The sequence below is a fragment of the Hirundo rustica genome, chromosome 3 (genome assembly GCF_015227805.2).
Source record: "Hirundo rustica isolate bHirRus1 chromosome 3, bHirRus1.pri.v3, whole genome shotgun sequence".
NCBI classification, from domain to species: Eukaryota; Metazoa; Chordata; class Aves; order Passeriformes; family Hirundinidae; genus Hirundo; species Hirundo rustica.
This window is the reverse complement of record NC_053452.1, coordinates 91,876,179-91,896,057: the sequence shown is the minus strand read 5'-3', so window position 1 is coordinate 91,896,057 and position 19,879 is coordinate 91,876,179. Positions and strand designations below refer to the sequence as shown.

Here is a 19,879-nt window from a genome sequence, read left to right as displayed (position 1 = left end):
TTATCTGCTATTAATTTACTTAAGCACTGTTCAACATTTCACTTTTTCTAATGGAGCAGAATTTATAAAAGAAAAAAATATGTTTAGCTGAGCAGTTTTGTTTAGTATTTTCCTCCTGTGTCTTTTTCTAAACAAATACCTGGCCACAGTTTTCATTGGCATAATATGAACAAATGCATTTTAGTTCTTCTAACAATACAAAGCAGTTACAGAAGTCCTGGAGTTTCTAGTTTAAAAAAAAATTCTATACAAAAAGGCTTTACTTTACAATATTGAAGAGAAACGGGATAAAGCAGATTTCAGTATGCTCAGCTGAAAAAATTGTGAACTTCTACTGCATAGCAAGGTGACCCATTAAATAAATTGTTCTGAAATTTTGCTCATACAAAAGAAACTATATACTTTAAAATAAATAAAAGCTACTATATACATTATACTGTACAATTAAATGAGAGATGACATGAAATGGAATAAATTTAGGCCTGCCTTTTCATCAGCAATGCTCATATCTTGACTTTATTACAATTTTGAATAAAACCCTCTGCTTTAGATTATTTTTTTTTTATTTTAGTGGCAGCCACATGAACGCACCACCATATTCCTGTATTTTTTTAAAATAACATTGGAACTGTCATCAAAGTAGAGCACGGAGATTGCGTTCAGTTTTGTTGGTGCACAGCATGGCTTTGGTACATGATCGGGGAACATCAAGTGAACCTGAAAGACAGATAAATACATAGCTCATATATCAAACAGAGAGGTGCAAGGACAATGTCAGTGCAAAACATGTCTTTGCAATTCAGCAATGGCTGTGGCCACAAATTTTCCTTGGTTAGCGACTTTAAAGTACGGCTTACCTCCAGCACATTTCTCTGATTTCAATTGCATGGGCAGAGTTATACAATAAAAGCAGATGGAGAGATAAATGAGAAGCGGCCAAGACAGAAAGCTAGCTTTCAGATGAAATTTAGAGAACTGGAGTTAGGCAGCTGCTCAGGAAAACATTTGAACGTATTGTCTGTACCACCTTTGCTGAGGGCAGGGCATAACATGAAGCAAAGGCTCAAGCCCCAGGTCTCACCAGGACTTCAGTATGAACTAAAATGCTTTCCTGTGTTGGGGGCTCAGCGTGGAGGAAAATCTATTGCAGAGAGCAAAGGCTGTGCAGGCAACGCCTCATAACAAAACTGTTTTCAACCTATGAAATGGTAAGATGTGGGATCTCATACTCGACAGTATGAGTGCATTTTAAGGTCTTGTCTAGGTATCAGTGGATCCAATTCTACTTCCACTGAAATAAAAATCAGTTCATAAGGTGGGTGCCAGGCAGACAGAATATTTGGGGCGGGGGCTGAGGCAGAGAAGTCTTTATGTTCACCAGGCTAACATATATCAATTAAAGGTTAAAGCAAAAGAAAACAGTTTTGAAAAGTGTCCCAGAGCAAACAAGATCTAGGGGAAATAAAATGGGGGAAATAAAAGTCCTTTGTACTTAAAAGAAGGTTGGATGTAATATTCTACACATGCTGAAGACTTGGAAACTGAGGAGGCCAGAGAAGAGGGAGTTGTAATAGAGAGGGCAAGAGATTATTAAGGCATGGATGAAGACTTCAGCAGTAATAGGTTCTGTTTGTATGTTAAGTCTTTGCAAATCTGTTAGAGCCATCTGTCTTGCAGCGATACAAACCCAGAGCCTTTGCCAGACAACAGAGAACAGTCTATCAGGAAACAATTTTTACATAACAGTTACCATGAGAAGGTCTTTTGAAATGAGCAGTAATAAATCCTGAAGTAGCTGTTTTGTAACAGTTTAGACACACATTTAAAAACTATTTAACTAACTTTGCTATTAATGAATTGCAAAGCACTGGAGGAAAAAATTATTGTGCCTGACCTGGAGAGATGTTTGTGTAGCCATAAATACTGGTTCCATCAGCCTCTGCCACCCCTGATGGAAGATCCATGGCCCCACAATACCCCCATGGAAGTGATTTTCACAGCCTTTTCAAATGTTTACCCCAAATTCAGTGCAAGCCAACCTGATGATCCACTGTCTCTCATGACCAGGAAGTCAATGCTACCCCTGTGCCTGTTCTGAGGTGATGCAGGAGAGAAGAAAGTTCATAGAGCTCATTAAATGCACCCTATTGTTTATTTACATACATCTGTATTGTCTGTTTGCCTGAGTTCAGTTGCAGGAAAACAAGCTACTGGCCTGTACTCTTGTTACAGAAGAAAATAAAAAAGAATCAGTTAAGTTTGGAGGGGTACCAAGGAACAATCTCTTCCCAAAGAGCAGACTTTTTCAGAATGGTGTAATCAGTGGCCAGGAGGTGACGGCATTTGGATTAGGGTGGAGCATATGAATAATAGCTTCCCAAGCCATCCCCATATGCACACCTTGTGTAAATCTGAATTTTGTATAATTTAAACCAGAAAGCATTCAACTACTGTTATCTCATCTAATTTATGTACAGCTAAAATGTAATTGGCCTCATGATTTTTTGGCTGCACTGAATGCGTGTACAGTACATGCAAAGGGAGACACACAATTCCAAAATGGCCATAAAAAGAGGAAAAATTAAGTATCCAATTTAAAAAATAGGACAAACTACACACATTTCTTAACAATGGGAAAATAACCATTTTTGGACAGGAAAGACACACAAGAGAAAGTAGCACTGAGCCAACTCTTATTTAACAGTCCATAATTGCAGGAGGGAACCCTAACCTGGGGATCCCAGTGATATTGGCAACTTTTCTGGACAATGTTTGCATAGTACTAAACTGTTGCTTTGCTGACCTACTTCTTTTCAGCTCAGGACCGCAGATACGCTGTTCTTCATTGTCTTTTAAGAACATAGCTATATTCCTTGCCAACTGGCATTTTCTGTTCCCTTTCACCTGAACTCCTTCACACACTTCTACTTATTTTCAGCCTCTGACATTTCCCCTTCCTTTTGTAAATCTTGCTGACTGGAATTCTAGTATAGAGGAATAATGTTGCATTGGTGACTGGACTTGGAGAAGGTAAGTAAATGAAAAATTGAATGGAAGGGAAAAGGTCTCAGCACATGCTGAGCTTTTGAAAATGTCTCTCTCACGTAGAAATACTTGGCAATTTTCACAAACAGAACTTGTTTTCCATCAGAAAGGATTCTAATTTTAATTTTGTTTGTTTGCTTGCTTGGTTTTGAGTTGTTTTTTGGTGTGGGGTTTAAATTTGAGTGGACTGTTTGGGCCAATATCCCAGGTGATAACTCCACTAATTTCTCAAGGAGGAAAGGCTTTTCAGGCCCAGATTTTAATGTGAAAATAAAATAAAAATATCATTATCCTTGGACAGACTCATCAGCATAATCTGATGGTCAGGATATCTTACCATTATTGGTTTAAATCAAATGGAATCTTAAACCCACGTTTCCCTAATCTCGGTTAGTGTTTTGAGTGTCTCATACTTTCCTGAAACTGACTGGGGATGACAACCCTTTCCTGCTCTCATTTTGTGCTGTGACTCCCTTCTTGAGTAAAATCTCTCATTCCTCTCCTTCTTAATCATCCTGCTAGTACCAGTGCTATTCAAGGCCAGTTCTTCAGCTGGCACAGGTGAAAAAGCAGTTTTTGACCAGACTGACCAGATTTTGGCCTCACAGCATTACATTTAGTCATGGTCTAAAGGTCATGATTTCTGTAGCTGAGCACTGCTGGGGTAGAGGAGGCCTAGCCAGCTGCCTCAACTAAGATCATCTTTTTGGCTGCTCCAGCTGAGGCACAGGACTAACATAAGAATTAGCAGAGGCAGAAAGCTGGCTGCAAATCCCCTTTTACATGTACCAGGCAGAGCAACAGATCCAAACACACTTATTTTTAAATTGCATTTGTAAGTCAGGCATGACTGAACACAATTTCTTACATGCAAATGCATCTGTTTGCAAAGCTTCACATTAAATTACAGTGTAAGAATCTCTGCCAACAGTTGACAACAGAGGTCCACAGAGTGGCCAAGTGTCATCATTTCTGGAAGGTATAACATGTAGATGTTAACATTGAGCTTCAATAAGCTGCAAAAACTCTTGGAAGTCAGATCGGGGGGCCCCTTTGGTTCCTGTCTACACAGTTCTCCAGTAATACAACACAGTCTTCTCATGTGCTATTGCATTTGAAATGGAGGTGAAACCTACCACACAGGCTACTGCGAGCAGTTCATCTTCTCTCCAATAAAATCACTAGAGCAGGTTTTGGAATTAGTTATGATTTATGCAGAAATAATCAAAATTCAATAGTGATAAACAGAAGAGTCATACTGAACAAAGACACAAACAGCTGCAGCATAGGCAACTATAACAATTCAGAGGCATACCAGAGTCTGAACAATGGCATGGTTTGTTGCATTCATGTGGGCATTGAGGGGGAAAGAACACTCTCCATCACAGTAAAACGCAGCATAACCCTCTGGTGCAATAATCCAATCCTAAAACAAGAGCAAATAAATCCACTCATTATATTTTCTCACTCAGGGAATTAATAACTATATCAAACTAAGACTTGCTCAATGACAAAATGAACTTCAGAAGGCAGCATGTGAAATTAATGTGGTTTTTTGTTGTTTTTTTTTTTTAAATACTTGCTTTGTTCATGCAAAATTGAAATGAAAATTAATTAAACCTAAAAATCTGTACTGAACACCAACTAATGAGGCTATAAAGAAGACTAAAGATTAAAATATAGTTGCAGAATACTTTTCCTTCAAGACTAAAAATCTTGAGCACTTCTTCGTGCAACAAAAGCAATTCAAATGCATTCTCTTCCTTCAGCGTAATACTATTAACTGTATTATTGCATGAGACTGAGTGTTGCTAGTGATTTCCTGTTGGCATGTCCATTAATCATACATTTTTAGTATTTCAAGCAGCACAGCATGGGCAAAAGACAAGAAGAGGGAAAATATTCAAAAATGTTAATGGAAGCTGTGTGTTTAGTTTGCTGAATTCCTCCTCTGCCAGGTAATAGAGGTGCTACAGGAAGGGCAGAGAGGATCGAGTAGCTACTTCTTGGGATTTGTATCTTTTTGTGTGTGTGTCTTATTTCACTCCATGTTTCACTGAACAAATATTGTACAATGTAGTATTGTATTGTACAGCTTTCCAGCTGAAACACTTAGTTCTTACAGCAGTCTGTGTGTTAAAAATATATTTTCATTTTTCTTTGACTACCGTGGCCACTATTGCCACTGCTCTTAGTGCCTAGCACATCTTGGAGCATACCAGAATTTACTGTTTAAAAAAAACCAAAAAACCCCACAACAACAAAAAGACTGTTTCTATCTGAAAAAACCCCAAACCTGTAATCAGGAGACAATGGCTCACTTGTTCAGTGGCCTGAGTTCAATACCACAAGCCCGCTCTGTGGCCCTGGACAGGGTAATTGCACTTTGCAGACTTGGGAAAACAGCCTCTGCCTACCTCTTCAGGCTGATGTGGGGATAAATATACTACAAAATATCAGACAGGATAATGAGATCATATGAGAATCTGAGCTAGATACATAAAGGATGAGCTGTCACTAAAGAGGTAGCATAGTTTTTCTCCTCATTGACTTGTTCTGCTCCTGGAGAGTTGTCTTAAAATAATTCAGAGAAATGCGAAATGCACAGACAACCATCCCTGAGTTCTTACCTACATATGCAATAGTTACAGGTTTGCTGAAGGCCTTCTTGTTCTTTCTTTATAGAGAGTTCCTTGCTTTCTGGAAAAAAACCCTATATTGATCTCTATTTTTTTTCCCATAATTCCCTGCCTCTGACTTCATGACCTTTTACTGTAAGTACATTATTTTTTTGTTACTGCATGGCAGGATGAGTTTTCCTCAAAAATTATATTAAATTAGCTATGGCATCATAAAGATCAGTGAGCAGTGATCCAAGATTTATTTCCCTGAGGACCCTACTCCAGTGAAATCTCTATGACCTGGAGCAGACAGCACTGAACAAGTGAGGTTTAAATCTGAACTAGTGAAAATTTTAAAAGTTTCATTACGTGGTGTGAGGATTTTGGTTTCATTTACTGCAGATTCACTCATCTCTTGAGCAGTAGTTTAAATGCATCTTTATGTGAATGGATCCCAATCATAAAGCTAATGTATGCAATATCTTTGAGAGAAGAGCTAAAAAAGGTAGTTATCGTGATAGCAATACTGATAAGGATTTGTTACAAAATGCATTTAAAGAATTTGTCTCTCATCATTGTAATACCAATTCTCATAAAGAAAACAGAATGTAAATAATGGGAAACTTTAAAATAAAATGTCCAGTTTGAACTGTTAGGAAAGAGCATTTATAATCTTACCTGCCATCCTAAGTCTCGGAAACTCACATAAAGTTCATGTTTCTTACATGCTTGCTTTTGTTCGCTTGTGTTATAATCTACAGGAAGTAAATAACATTAATAAATTACTTGGAAGCATTGCTAGAACTGATAAGCTTTAGCTATTTTTGAGATCCTCACCAAGCTGTACTAGAGAAAGGAAAACCATAGTGTCATTTTAAGTCTTAGGGTTAGTTGTAAAGGCAGTGTAAATCTGGAAACACAGAATCAGTACAGTCAGAGTGATACTATTTCTGTACACTAGCAAAATAATGCATACAGCATGAGGGGAAAGAGCTTTACAAGGTGTCTATTTGCTGGCTAGCTGGGTAACATCTCTAATAATATCCACACAGGTAATCAAAGTGGACAAGTGAGAGCCTAATCCAAATTATGGGGAAATGGTCTGTAGGTTGGCACAGTTTTAATTGCCAGTTAAAGAAATTAGCCCAATTAAAAAGATGTATTAAAAACAATAAAAAATGTCCTGAAACAAGGGAATTTTCAAAAGTCTCTTAGTTAAACACTTAGTGACACATTATACTTCTTAATTTTTACCATATATTCTGGAAATATTCACCGCTTGATGATCTTTAGTTGCTAATACTAATGTAAATGAGTAGACTGACAGGTGCTTTTTAAAGGACTGAAAGCTCGCTGTCAGAAATGTGTCAGGATAGGACACCAAGAACCTTCCATATATGCTTCTCCATGACAACCTTATTCCTGGAGAAATTCTAGTACTTGTTCCTTACTGCTTCTAAATAACAGGAAAGGAAGAGAACAGGGTCATGCCTTCATCACATTAACCACCAAAGTTGGTTTATAGACCTATTCATGTGATGCCATAAGTGAGGCATGTGACAGAGCCGGGAGTACAGATGATCTCCTCTGTTTCCAATTCAAGAATGCTTAGGGTGACTTTTTTGAACAAAAATAACCATTTGGTGGGTGGAGGAGGGGGGAAACCGGAGTTCACAAAAAAATTCACAACAAGAAAAAGCAAACAAACAAACAAAATCCCACAAAACCCTAACAAGGAAGACATGGAATAATAAACAAATCTTTCCGTTTCAGAAAAAGAATTTTTTTAGCCACATTTCTTTTTTAGCATTATAAGACTTGAGACTCAATGGGAAGGTCTCTGAAAAATTTCAGAATAATTAAGACTCAGAGAGAAACTCCTTTTTCACATAAAATGAAAGGCCCTTATACAGTATATGAACTAATCTGCTTAGTTCTCCATCATCCTTGCCAAAAACTCTTCCAGATATATGGCCTAGAGGAGTTTTTCTGGAAATTTGTCAAGTGCTTCTTGTTAGCCATCCTGACCTCTGCTGCAATTGCTTCTCTGAGCTCTCTTCAGCTTCTCTGTGTCTTTCCAAAGATGTGATAGCCACAACCAAACACAGTATAAAATAAAGAAAAATAGTTATTTCAGGCTTGTTTTCTGTATAACCCAGAATATGAGTTTTGCAGTAAAACCACACTGACAATAATCAGCTTTCAAACTTTATATTAATATATTCCTACCTTGTCAGCTTTAGGAGGCTGTTGTAGTTATACATATCAGTGAACAGAGAATAGATTGGGGATGAGGATGTTGATGAGAACTGCACCATGCTGGGGCTGCAGCAACCATCATAGAGTTAAGGTTCATCAACAACAACATTGCAACCTGTTGCAAGTCAAGCAAATATGCCACAGATCCACTGTGGTTTTCAAGGAAAATCTTGACAGAATTCAAATTCAAATAGGAAGCAAAAGTAATGTGTTATTGGCATGAACCACACAGAAATAATATAAATATACTCCCTGGGTATGTAGGGATGGATGTTAGGAAAGCTAAAGCTTAGCTGGAGTTGAAACATAAGGGATGTGAAGGTCAACGAGAAGCACTTCTACATGTACATTCATAGCAATAAGAAAAATACAGCTTTGTTGTACAGCAGAGCAAAGGACTTAGCAGCAAGGACTCAGAACAGGTTAATGCAGTCAATGACTTCTTCGTCTTGTTTTCTTACTAGCAAGATTTACTCTCAAGACTCCCAAGTCCCTGACTCCAGTGGCTGAAGTTCTACCCACTGTGAAAGAGATGGAGTTAGGAATCTGTTCAGCAGCTTGAAGATACATGAGCCCATGACAGCAGAACAGATGAATTTCAGGGTGGGGAATGAGCTGATCAACACTGTGAAGCCACTTCCTGCCCTTTTTGAGCATTCATACACTGAAAGACATTTCTGATGATTCAAAATGGAAAATGTCACACCCATCTTCAAGAAGGCAAATCAGCTTAACCTCAGTTTCTGGGAAGCCTTTAGAACAAATTCTCATGGAAACTGTCCAGGCACACAAAGAACAAGAAGGTGTTTTGGGAACAGCATGAATTTACTAGTTCAAACTGTGCCTAACCAACCTGACTGTTTTCTGTGATGATCTGACTAGCTTTGTGAGCTTTTGAAGAGCTCTGGGTGTTGATCCTTTTGCTTTTAGGAAGGTTTTGGATATGGTCTCCTGTAGTATTCCTTGAGGCAAACTGGTCAAACCTGTCAATAACTTTGATAAGTAAGAGTACTTTGATAGGTAAGAATATAACGGATAGAAACTTGTAGTGCATTAATTTGGTTTACATTGAATTTCATTTTTATGTTGGGTTTTGTAATGTTTCTTCTGTTCCCCTGGAAAATGTATCACGTGGTTTGTCCCTGCTCCTCCGCCCTGCCCATCCCCCACACTGGAATGTAACCCAACTCTGTTCCACTCCCACCTTGTCCCTGACTGGGCAGTGGCTTGTCCCTGCCTCTGGGCCCTGCCCCCTGGGTAAAAGCCCTTGGATGGACGGGTAACAGACGGGGGCTGGCTCTTCCACGGGCAACGGGGACCAGATGGAGCTCCGGATTCTGGAGGGGCCGGACCCCAAAATAAAGCCCTGATCGCCCCTGGACAAAGAGCAGACCCTTTCCTTTTGCCATCGATGGACGCCTGCTCTCTCTAAATTATAAGGTTTGCCTCTGGGTGTCTTTAAGGCCCTGGGAAGGAAGAGTCCTTCTGAAGTGGTTTTTTGCTCAAGCTAAATGGAGCACGGGCTCCGAAGGAGAGAGAGAGCTGCTACAGAAACTTGTCTGGATTGCTGGGCCCAAACAGTTGGGATCAGTGGTCCATCTGGCATCTGGTTACTAGGGAGGTCCCTAAAGGATCTGTACTGGTATTAACATAATTTTTAGTTGCTTGGACGATAGAACAGAATGTGTTCTCAGGAAGTTCACAGAGGATATGAGATCTGGGAGAGGTGTTCCATGATCCAAATTACCAATAAAAGGTTGGATGGAACCAGATCCAGAAGAGACTCAACAAGATGTCATTCAAAATATAATTTTTTTTTCTCTTACTGGTAACATGCTCTTTGAATAGGCTTTTTTAATTTTTTTTTTTTTTTTTTTTTTTTTTTAACGGGCTGTGTACCTACTTTCTATTGAATACACATGGGCCCAATATGACTCCCAAAACTGTGTCAAAAGCTGTCCACAAGTTACAATATGTCGATCTGCAATACTAAAAAAGCATCAGGGATGTTAAGCTAGGCTGTCTAAGCTATGAATCCTCAAATCCTCATAGTTTTTAAAGACAAACACTGTATTCTCTCCTATGGTATTTTCCCAGCCCTTCAGGGACAGTCATTATAGGATCTCCACATATGTGTTGCCATCTCAGATACTCTCAGTTGGGCCAGGGCATCCACGGTCAAAATATACACCCACATCCCTTGGGATATCTGTGTCTTTTTGGAGTAGTAACTGGAAGCAAGGCAGGATGCCCTAAGACATCTCAGTTTTTCAGAAGTCTATATGCCTTTAATACAACCAAAATCCTTGAGTTATGCTGAGTTGTCTATAAAAATAATCTAGTGGGTTTTGCACACACTCTTGAAGTACACAAAGGTAGCTGAAAGTAATGGAACTTTAAAAAAAATGGAGCTGTGTTCAATGATCACTCTTCACAAGGATCTATACATTCATTTTCACTATCAGTGCTCATAGGAGGCGAATATTGAGATTTTCTGTCTCAGCTATTAAAGGGAATTTAAAACTCATACATATGGAATACAAGTCGCTTTGCAAAAAAACCTGCTGCTGAAAAATATGGAAAAGATGCACATGAGAAAGTCAGGAAAATCACAAAATGAGTTTTAGAGCACCCAGACAGGCAAACAAATGAAAGCTGAAGATTGTGGTTTTGCCAGCTTTCTCTCTAGTGACATTTTCATATTCAAGACCATGTACAGAAATTTTAGGGCCAAGATGTAGCAGAAATTCCTACAGCTAAAGATGAAAATCTGAATAATATATATGCAAGTCATTGCACAGATGTGATATTCTGAGCCATTTGAATATAGGTTCAAATTATGTTTAATCACACCAGAACATGTGATAAAATGGCCAGTGTGTACAGACTGTAAGCCATCTAACCTACAAAGAAAGTGAGACTCAGGAAAGTCTGAATTCCTTCCTTGAATTCTATCTTTCATGTAAGAAAAATGTGTGTAAAGTAACATCTTATGTAAGCATCTAATGTGACTTTTACAATAAGATGTGGTGCTAAGGATTCAATTTCACACACTGTAGCTTCAAGGTCCATATCCTTATTCTGTCAAAAATCAAAGCCATAGGCTATTGTGATTGAGAAAACATTGTTCTGCAGCTATTCAGGGACTGCAGCTGGAATCTGAACCCCTACATAGCAGAAAGAGCTGTGGAAGGAGGTCAATAAAACATAAGAAATTTCATGAGTTGTTGTTGTGGGTGTTTTTTGGCTTTTTTGGTGTTTGTGGGGGGTTTTTTGTTTTTGTTTTTGTTTTTGTTTTTCCCCCCCCCCCAGGGGAAATAAAGACATAAAAACATGCTTATACAAAGTTTTACAAAATAATATATTTTGAATTAGTTAGCATAACACCATTCAATAGCATGCACAAAATGTAGCCTCAAGTACTCTTTTTGGTTTTATCTCCATATGAATAAAAATTATGTAGCTTTGTTTTTTAGTTTCCTGGTGTAAGTCACTATTCAGTATTTAAATGTGAACATTCTCCAGTGCCCAGATACACCGTAACTCTTTTTAGACAATGCTAAAAAATTTTTAAATTAAGCCAGCTTTCTTTTTAGCGGGGAGTTATGTGACGTATTTTGTAAACAACCTCCCTGGTTTTAGTTTGAGGGTTTCAATTATTTTTTCTTCTATCTACAGCTTGACAAAATTAAACTGGGTAAATAAAAAAGAGTCTAATCTTCTGTGCATAGCAGGCAGGTAGAGCCTGAATGCTAAGCTTAATTCTGTCTTTACACTGCACTGACGTCTTCTTCTCTTGAAGTTCTTAGCAACACAGGGATGATGACCCCAAGTCTGTCAACAATTTCCCAGGTGTTAGAATAATTGATACTTAAGATTTTATTTTCTGTTAGTTGGAAGTGACCTTAAAGATCATTCACTTCCAGCTCCCCTCCTAGGGACAGGCTCTCCCCTCATTTTCCACAAGACCAGGTCTCTTCCAACATAAACCATTCTATGATTTCATGAAACTTCATGGGTAATTAAAAAACGCCCTTGTGCTTTGGAATGGAAGAGCTCAGTTGTCCAGTGGAGCTTTTCTTTTTGACACGCTGAGAACACAGTAAAGCTAATTGCTGAAATCCAAGAATTTAAAAACTAAGAAGTGAAAAAGAAGAAGAAAAAATACAAAAGGCAAGAGGCAAAACAAAGGTGATGAAAGGCAAGACAAAAGGGAAACAGGAGGAAAAAAAGAGAAAGAAAAGGAAAAGGGGAAAAAGGAAGAGAAAATAAAGGAGAATGGAGCAAGGAGGAAGTGAAGATATGATTGTGGTAAAGTTGAGACTGACGTATAAAGAGAAAAATATCAAAAGTCTGTCATATATGAATGACAGCACACCTATCTGTGTCTGGCTACATTACATATGACTGTGTAAGTGGTCATTTTTCACTGTCAGTGTCTGCCTTAGATGTAGATACAAGATTATGGAAGAAACTTAGAAACAAAAGACCTGAAACACACAATTATCTTTGTCTGTCATTGTGTCAAGTGTCTTGCATCAGAGAGTAAATGAGAATTGAATATGGCCTATTGAGAGTCTTCCATGAGAAAGAAGATGGGCAAAATTCTTTGATATTTACCCAAAAACTTCTGTGTTTAAATATGAGGATGTGAATTATACTTTTGAAGTTCTGCTCATTACTGGAGCTGCAGAGAACTTGGACAGTTAACCTTCTCCACAAACCTAAAGGGATGCAGTATAGCCCCCAGATCCTAGGTCTGGAAAAGATATGGAAAAGAGTATAGCTTTTCTCTGATAGCCAGCTCTCTACACTGGACCGACTATATTCTGAAAAGACTCAGAGATCAGAGAAATAAAAAATGTTCTCTTCTCCATGTCGTTTTCACACACTGGTGACCTCTGGATAGAATCCATACATTGCCTTTGTAGCCTTCAGCAGGCTCATACACAGTATTTCATAAGTATTGTTGCTGTAGTTACTAAAAGTGTTCTGGATCACCCATGGCGGGAAAAGTCCAGTGAGTGATCATTAGTGACACCCAGATAAAAGAAGCTTGTTTATTTGTGACATGGGGATTGTTGAGACAAACTGCAAGGCAGGAGCATGGAATGTGGTTTGCCACAGTGCGGGAGCTACACCTCCAAGAAGTTTTGCCACAGAGGATGTTCCTATGTGAAGCTGTGGTCACTTATGTACCTTCATCTTTGCCGTCTTTTCCAGCCTGCCTATATCTTGCTGCCTCCCTCTCCAGGCAATGGTCAATGCCTCTGATTTTGAAGCAATTTCATGTGCAATTGGTCCTCAACCTGATCTTGTTTTAGCAGTATGGTTTTCTTGGACTGCAATCTCTTTTGAAAGATGGATCTCTCTCTATACTGCCATATGTAGTGATGTACTATGTGCTTACATAAACCTTAAAGAGATTAGGAGAAAATTTGTTTCATAATGCACAATTCACTAGAGATGATCTGAATTTTCTTGTTTTACAACAGGTCTGGAGCACAACTGGATGTACAGACAATGTTGAGAAGTATTTTGAGACTTACAGATAGCTCTCTCTGAGGTAATTCCTATGTCAATGCAACTTGCCAGCATGTGATAAGGTTGTGTTTTTCCCAGGTTAAACAAGCAAGGAGCTTGTGTTCAGCTTTCCTGCTGTAATCAGCAAAGCTTAAGAAATCTGTTCAATTCTCATTTTTTCATTAACTAGATACACAGGATTCAATCTGAAAGTGTGATATTCATATTTAGGCATCTTGTGTGTACTATGTACTTAGCTGATTATCCCTTCACCCAAAATAATGTGATTCCTAAAATTAGAAGGCTTTCCAGGGAATATGAAAAATTATTTAAATAATTTCTTTGAATTCTTTAGCAACTCAGCAGTAATTTTTGGTTGTTACGGTAAAATTATCCTTCTGCAAAAGATCTGGTAAAGGCTTTTGCATTACATTAGAGTAGTCTCTAGCCTGCCTCTGTCAGGGTACTGAGACTGATATAAGTAATGCATATTGCTCATAACACTTCTCCTCAAGCAGGTGAGCCCCACCCTGAGGCTAAATCCCTTCCACAAGATACTGATTTGCTTACTTGTAGACATCCATGGGATTTCAAAACAGCACTTATATTAAGGTTTGGATATGCTGTTATTAAATCTGCCATGCTTCTAGAAAGAAACATTTTCACACCCTTTTCCCAAAAAGTAGAAATGTTTGTTCAAATGTGAGAATATTTAGAAAGTGAATTTGTGGCTTCAGCTGAAGGGATTGTTTCTGGAAAAAACTGGAGCAAAATTTGTTCCAGGCTCTAAAGCCATTAAGAACATTTTCACGTGCATTATCATCAGCATCTTAGGTAAGGGACCAAATTTACTCCACAGAGGGATATATTTTATATTTACATTATTACTTGTCAGCTGATCTGAACTCCTAAACAGTGTAAAATTTGTCAGATGGTTAAGCTTCCTCATTTCCAGTATTGAGATTTTTGTGTTACATCTTGCCTTCTTTAGCTGAGAAGCAGTTTTGCTGAGGCTTCCTAAACAAGTAGTAGGGGTGTGATCCTTTACTTCTATTTTTTACTTATGCATAGCAAAGATATCATCCAGTTGCATACTGCGCAGGCTTAGTTTCAAGCTCAGACACTGCCTTTCTTAAACTATTGGGTCATTTCACCATCCTGGAGCCCATGACACATACAGAAGGTAGACCACGCCCAGGGCCAACATAACAAAAGAGGAATGGGAACACTCTTTCTTACAGTTCAGCCAGTGAGCAGCATCTTTTTGAGCTGTTGTAACTGTGTTGCATTTGAGCAGGTACCCAAACCTCCTATAAAAACAGTAGTAAATCATAGCTCCATCTTACCCCCAACGCTTGGCATCCTAGAGGACTCCTGTTGACCACTGGATTTGTTGCGGTTCTGATTTTTCCTTTTATTGTTGGCTGCTCGGACAGAACGGAAAAGCACTTCACTTGCCTTGAAGAATGCAACCATGAATGGTTGCTTTGACTGGGGCCCATGTCTTCCAACCAGGCCAACAGATTTAACATTGATACTCCGACCTAAAAGCAGTGGAAATTGCAAGTTAAAGGTGAAGTTCTGCCCCTCCCAAAGACACAGCAGAAGTTCAACTGCTGACTGAATCATAGCAAGGAATTTGCTACAAACCTGAATTTAAATGATTAGGAATCCTATACACATTTTGTTGAACAGAACTTAAAAAGACAAAAAGCTCAACAATTTGCAGAAATTTCAACAACTTTACAAGTACAATTTCTTACTGCATAAAATTGCAGTCTCTGTGTGCTATATACCTTTTTCATTACAGAGGCGTTTTAATTCAATCTCATGCATATATCTTTAGAACTGAAAAATAAATGAGTCCCATTAAAGTTTATTTTCTATAGAAAGGATAATGTAAAGCGGTCTTCTAATTTTGCATTGTTTCAGTGGGATGTGGAACCCCATATCCCCAAAGAAAATCAGTAGCAAATAGAAGTGCAGATAATAAAGATAATTCTGCTTTAAAAATAAATATTGTGCAGTGTTACTCAAACTGATGTTCATTCACCAATAAAGGTAGGAAGCCATTCAGTTGTTCAAGAGAAGAGAGTTTGAAATATGTGTATTATTGACTCTGGTTCTGTTCCCAGGGGATGTGCATATTTCTTTAAAATATTTATTCAGTCAGGACTGTGTGGTAACCTCACTATGTTATGTGGTCTAAACCTCACTGAAAGAAAGGAAAGCAAAACAAGTCACTGAAACTGCATCAGTGACATTTTAGCAAATAAACCCTCGCTCTTAACCGAATTTATTTTGGCAGCATAAACACTTTTGTGCGTTCGTGTATTATGCAGAGCCCTTCAACCGTCAGAAAATGAGACAGTGTCATGTGAAGCTGTGCAGCTGTGCAGGGTGGGGACACAGGGGTCCTTTAAACGGGAAGGTAGGGACACTGGCACCGCGTGCTGGGCAGCATCAGGGCGCCTCAGGACTCTTCTAAACCCACTGGAAAATTTGTTACGTGGGCAACAAAGGAGCATCTGCCTCACAAATGTATAATGCTGTTAACTCAATCACCCTGAAAAAGAACTTGCAAACAAGCACAGGAGTAAACCTTATAGAAATAAGCATATAGGTTTCCTTTTCAAACACAAACTTACAGTGGCAGCATGCCAGAGTCTATATTTCTTAAAAAAACTCTATCACTGGCATAAATGAAAGAGGCAGTTTGATTTGTGGTTAAAGTAGTTTCCATTCTACTTCCACTGTAACAAATGTATTAATTCAGCTCAGACTTCCTCCTTCTGGCAGCCCTTTTGCAGTAAAAAGAGAAATTAGAAGTTCCAGCCAAATACCATACCTTGAACTGACCCACTTCAATACATAAACACTTTTACAACATGTTTATTCAGGTGTAGCACTTTAAATTGGTTTAAGATGTTTCCAGTGACAGAGAACCCAGCAAAGGCAAGAGAAGAACTGAGAAAGTTAGCAGAGTAATTGGCAACATATTCTGAACAATTTTGATAATTACTTTTTTGACTGCAAGGGAAAAATATATTTGTTGAAGCTTCTGATTTCATTTTAAATGCCTTTTTAGTCTTCTGTTTCTTTAATTCTTCTTTTCATGTGTTTGAGTTATTATTAAATAATTCAGTAACATTAATTCCTATATGTTTCAATCTTCTGTTGCAAGTCAGCTATGAAAAACTGTACATGCTATTCTCTATTCATAACAACATGGACAAGCTAGCTTCTCACCACAAAGTTCCACATTTCCCTTCATTCCTGGAGGGAATATTTTTTACTATTTTTCTTTATTTTTTATTCCAATGACTTTCAGAATTTTAATTTTATCTGTAAAATATTAATGCTTTACTGGTGGACGTTTTAAAAATAGTATTAGATTTATATATTGAGAACTGTAAGGGTGTGTGAAGTTTTTCTGAATTTAAATATAGGTTCTCTGAATTTACAATGGTGGATATTGTGTGCGAAGCAAAATATCCTTCAAACCAATGTGAACTCCCTTTAAAATAACTTCTAATATTATTAAGTTTCCTCTGGGTTTCCTTTAGACTTCAGCAATGAGATGGCTATTAAGATTCCAAAAGTTAAGGCTTACTGGGTTATCCAGGGTATAAAGATATACTATAAAAAATTAATCCTGTAACCCACAGCTTTTTTACACAGAGAAACAGCTTATGTGACTATATTCCTTTATGTGATTGATCTTCTAAGCAGCCAGCATAAGTTTTTAGGACTCATTTGTTCAATTTGTGAATGGTATATGCACTGGATCTTCTTCTAGTGCAGAGGAAAACTTCTATTGACTTCTGTGAATACATGTTAAACTTTTCTCTCTCAGTTTGTCATATACCTTAGCTTAACAGCAACTTTCAGAAGATGAAGCAATCAAAATATACACTGCCCTTGAGACACTGTATTTCTTCTGAGGAGGATCTCTGAACTATTTGGTTTGGAAATTCAAACTACATATGTTGTCTCCATTTTAGGTTGCTTCTTTTCAAAAGAAAGTTTGCATTTGCAGAACTTCTATTATTCTTTATTAAAAAAAAAAAAAGAAAGAAAAAAAATTTAAATGGTGTATATGTGGGATATTGGCCTTCAGTCTAAAAAGCATTACCCCTTCTTAAACGGGAGGGGTAATGCCTCTGAAAACATCCATCTTTCTGCCACAGCAGTAGCTCCATTGTGTGTCATGGTCTTGTTAGGTAGTCTTTATTTTTGTTTGTAGTGTCAATTTCAGAATACATTAAAAAAAAAAAAAAATCCTGAATTTCCCCTTGTAGCGAAAAGCATTCAAGGGCTTCATTTTTGTACGTGGTTTTAATCTGTCTTTTCTTGTAAACATTTAGAGAACTCTTGGCTTCAGTGACAACTGAAAGTCCAGGTCTCTCGGGCATGTGGTTGTTCCATACTGTGGCATTAAAGCAATACTTTCTAAAGTCAGCTGAATGACTCAGGCTGACCTGCTTAACTACGCTCGGAACTTCAGCCAGATGAAACTCGTAAAACCAAAATAGCAAGGTTTGTCTTGCTGCTTCTCTTGATCATCTCTGAACAATGTCCAGCATCCTGAAATGTGGGTTTGGTTTGTTCCTTCCTTCGTATCTTTTATTCTGAGGCTTTCAAAGATTTTCTTCAGGTTTCAGAAGAAAAGAAGAAAGTGCAAGTAACCAGCAGTCTGCTAGTGCCTGCTGCACTGAACTTAGCCACTGCAATTGCCCCTGCACCTAGGAAAAACCCCAAACCCACAAAAGATGGATTTACTCTGTGCAGTGATAGTCCAGAGCCTTTGTATTCTTCACATTCCAGGATGGATTTCTCAATACTGCTCTGACAATTAATTATCTCTTCTACATACTGGCAGGTATATTTGGAGACTAAGACTTATTTAAAGCATTATGTTTGAAATTTACTGAACTCCTTAGTCCTTATTCATAGGATTCTGAGTCTTTGGCAGGATACATTTGTTTGACTTGGCATTTAAACTTCTTTTTGGCTTTTATACTATTTGATAGTAAAGTGCCCTTAGCAGTTTGCATAAAAGCTTGCATGGATGTTTGGGTTTGACTGAATGAATATTATCTGCCTTTTCACAATCTCTTCCCTAATAATAAAGGAATCACTGCTGCAGAAGTAACAGTGAAGTTCAGCTTACAAGAAGGTACTATCCCAACAATCCTGGCAATTTTGTGCTTTTTGTTTTTTCACCCATAAAATAGGAATTGCACTCAGGATGATAACTGCTGAGCTATTTTCTGTGTCACTATGTCTACTTCAGTGCTGTCACATGCAGTAGTATAATACAATTCTTTTCGTGAACTGATCGAGTTCTGTCTTAAAAGTTCCTTTCTCCTCCAGCTGCTCCAAATGGTAACACAAGAGCCCTTCAAGCTTTCAATAACAATCTGTCTTGCAGTCTTGACCTGGAGACATAGCCTTGTTTTTTGTAACATTCAGAAACCTGGCTTTTTCTGAGATTGCCAGTGTGGATGCCAATGACAGTAAGATCTGTTCCTTGGCTTCATCTCCTCAGACAGCATATATTTTAAGTGAAATATTGATCAGACACTTATTTTGCAAGAGCTTTCAGTCATTATGCATCCTAGCCAGATTTACACTGGCAACATAGGACAATGAGTAATTCCAAAATCCATTATTTTGTTCTGAGTCATCAGCCTGCACCAAACCACTCATTTTATTATGAAAAACAAGAACTTATTTACTTTCAAAAGTGTTCAAAAAGTCACAAAACACATTTTATAGATTAACCACTACTGCTAGGTCACAGTAGTTACTTTCATGATAATTTTACAGATTTGTACTTAGAAATAAAAAATTTAGTGATTCTGAGAATTCATTTCAACACAGTTTGCTGGAAAAAAAATTAAAATTCCGATGCCACATCTATGGTTTCCTGCTTTTGGGGAGTGACATTTGAAATGAGGTTTGGGAAAGGCCTTTTAAAGAAAGGTCCTGAGCATCCAAGGTCCAGTAACATTTAATATTTGAGCGAAAAAACCACCCATGGGCTCTGACTATGAAAGCTCTCACAGTAGTTTGCAAAATTAGAGAGAAAATTTTGTGGTTTCTCATGCCTGAACAGTACTCATGAGACCAATGGGACTTGAAACAAAAGAATTGAGGTAGGGCTTGGCTACCTAAGCTTATTTTAAAAAATGACAAGAGAAAAGCTAATAACGCCAACATGATGGCCCATATATAACACATCTTCAACACTCCAACTCTAAAGTATTTTTTTACTGTGTCTATTGTATTATCTACATAAACTGTTGCACAAACTTTTCCTCTGGTGGACACATTTATCTATAATGCCATAAAACATGTTTTTGACACAAGCTTTATATGTTTTACTAACTCTTCTTCTCCCTGGAGGCTTTAAGGAATTCTGACAA

The 19,879-nt window shown here is 37.9% G+C and overlaps 1 protein-coding gene across 2 annotated transcripts in view; it reads right to left on the bottom strand.

Moving 5' to 3' along the window:
* Window positions 1-567: 567 nt before the first annotated feature.
* The window catches only part of BMP5 (bone morphogenetic protein 5), a 55,142-nt gene continuing 35,830 nt past the window's right edge, over window positions 568-19,879 (bottom strand). Inside the window, exons 4-7 of one of the 2 annotated variants that reach the window (XM_040059417.1) lie at window positions 14,795-14,992; window positions 6,345-6,421; window positions 4,361-4,471; window positions 568-717 (exon numbers count right to left, since the gene is read on the bottom strand). In XM_040059417.1, the coding sequence (XP_039915351.1) occupies window positions 568-717; window positions 4,361-4,471; window positions 6,345-6,421; window positions 14,795-14,992 (536 nt within the window). The remainder of the gene's footprint in view (window positions 718-4,360; window positions 4,472-6,344; window positions 6,422-14,794; window positions 14,993-19,879) is intronic. The other variant, XM_040059418.1, reaches the window with a different exon arrangement.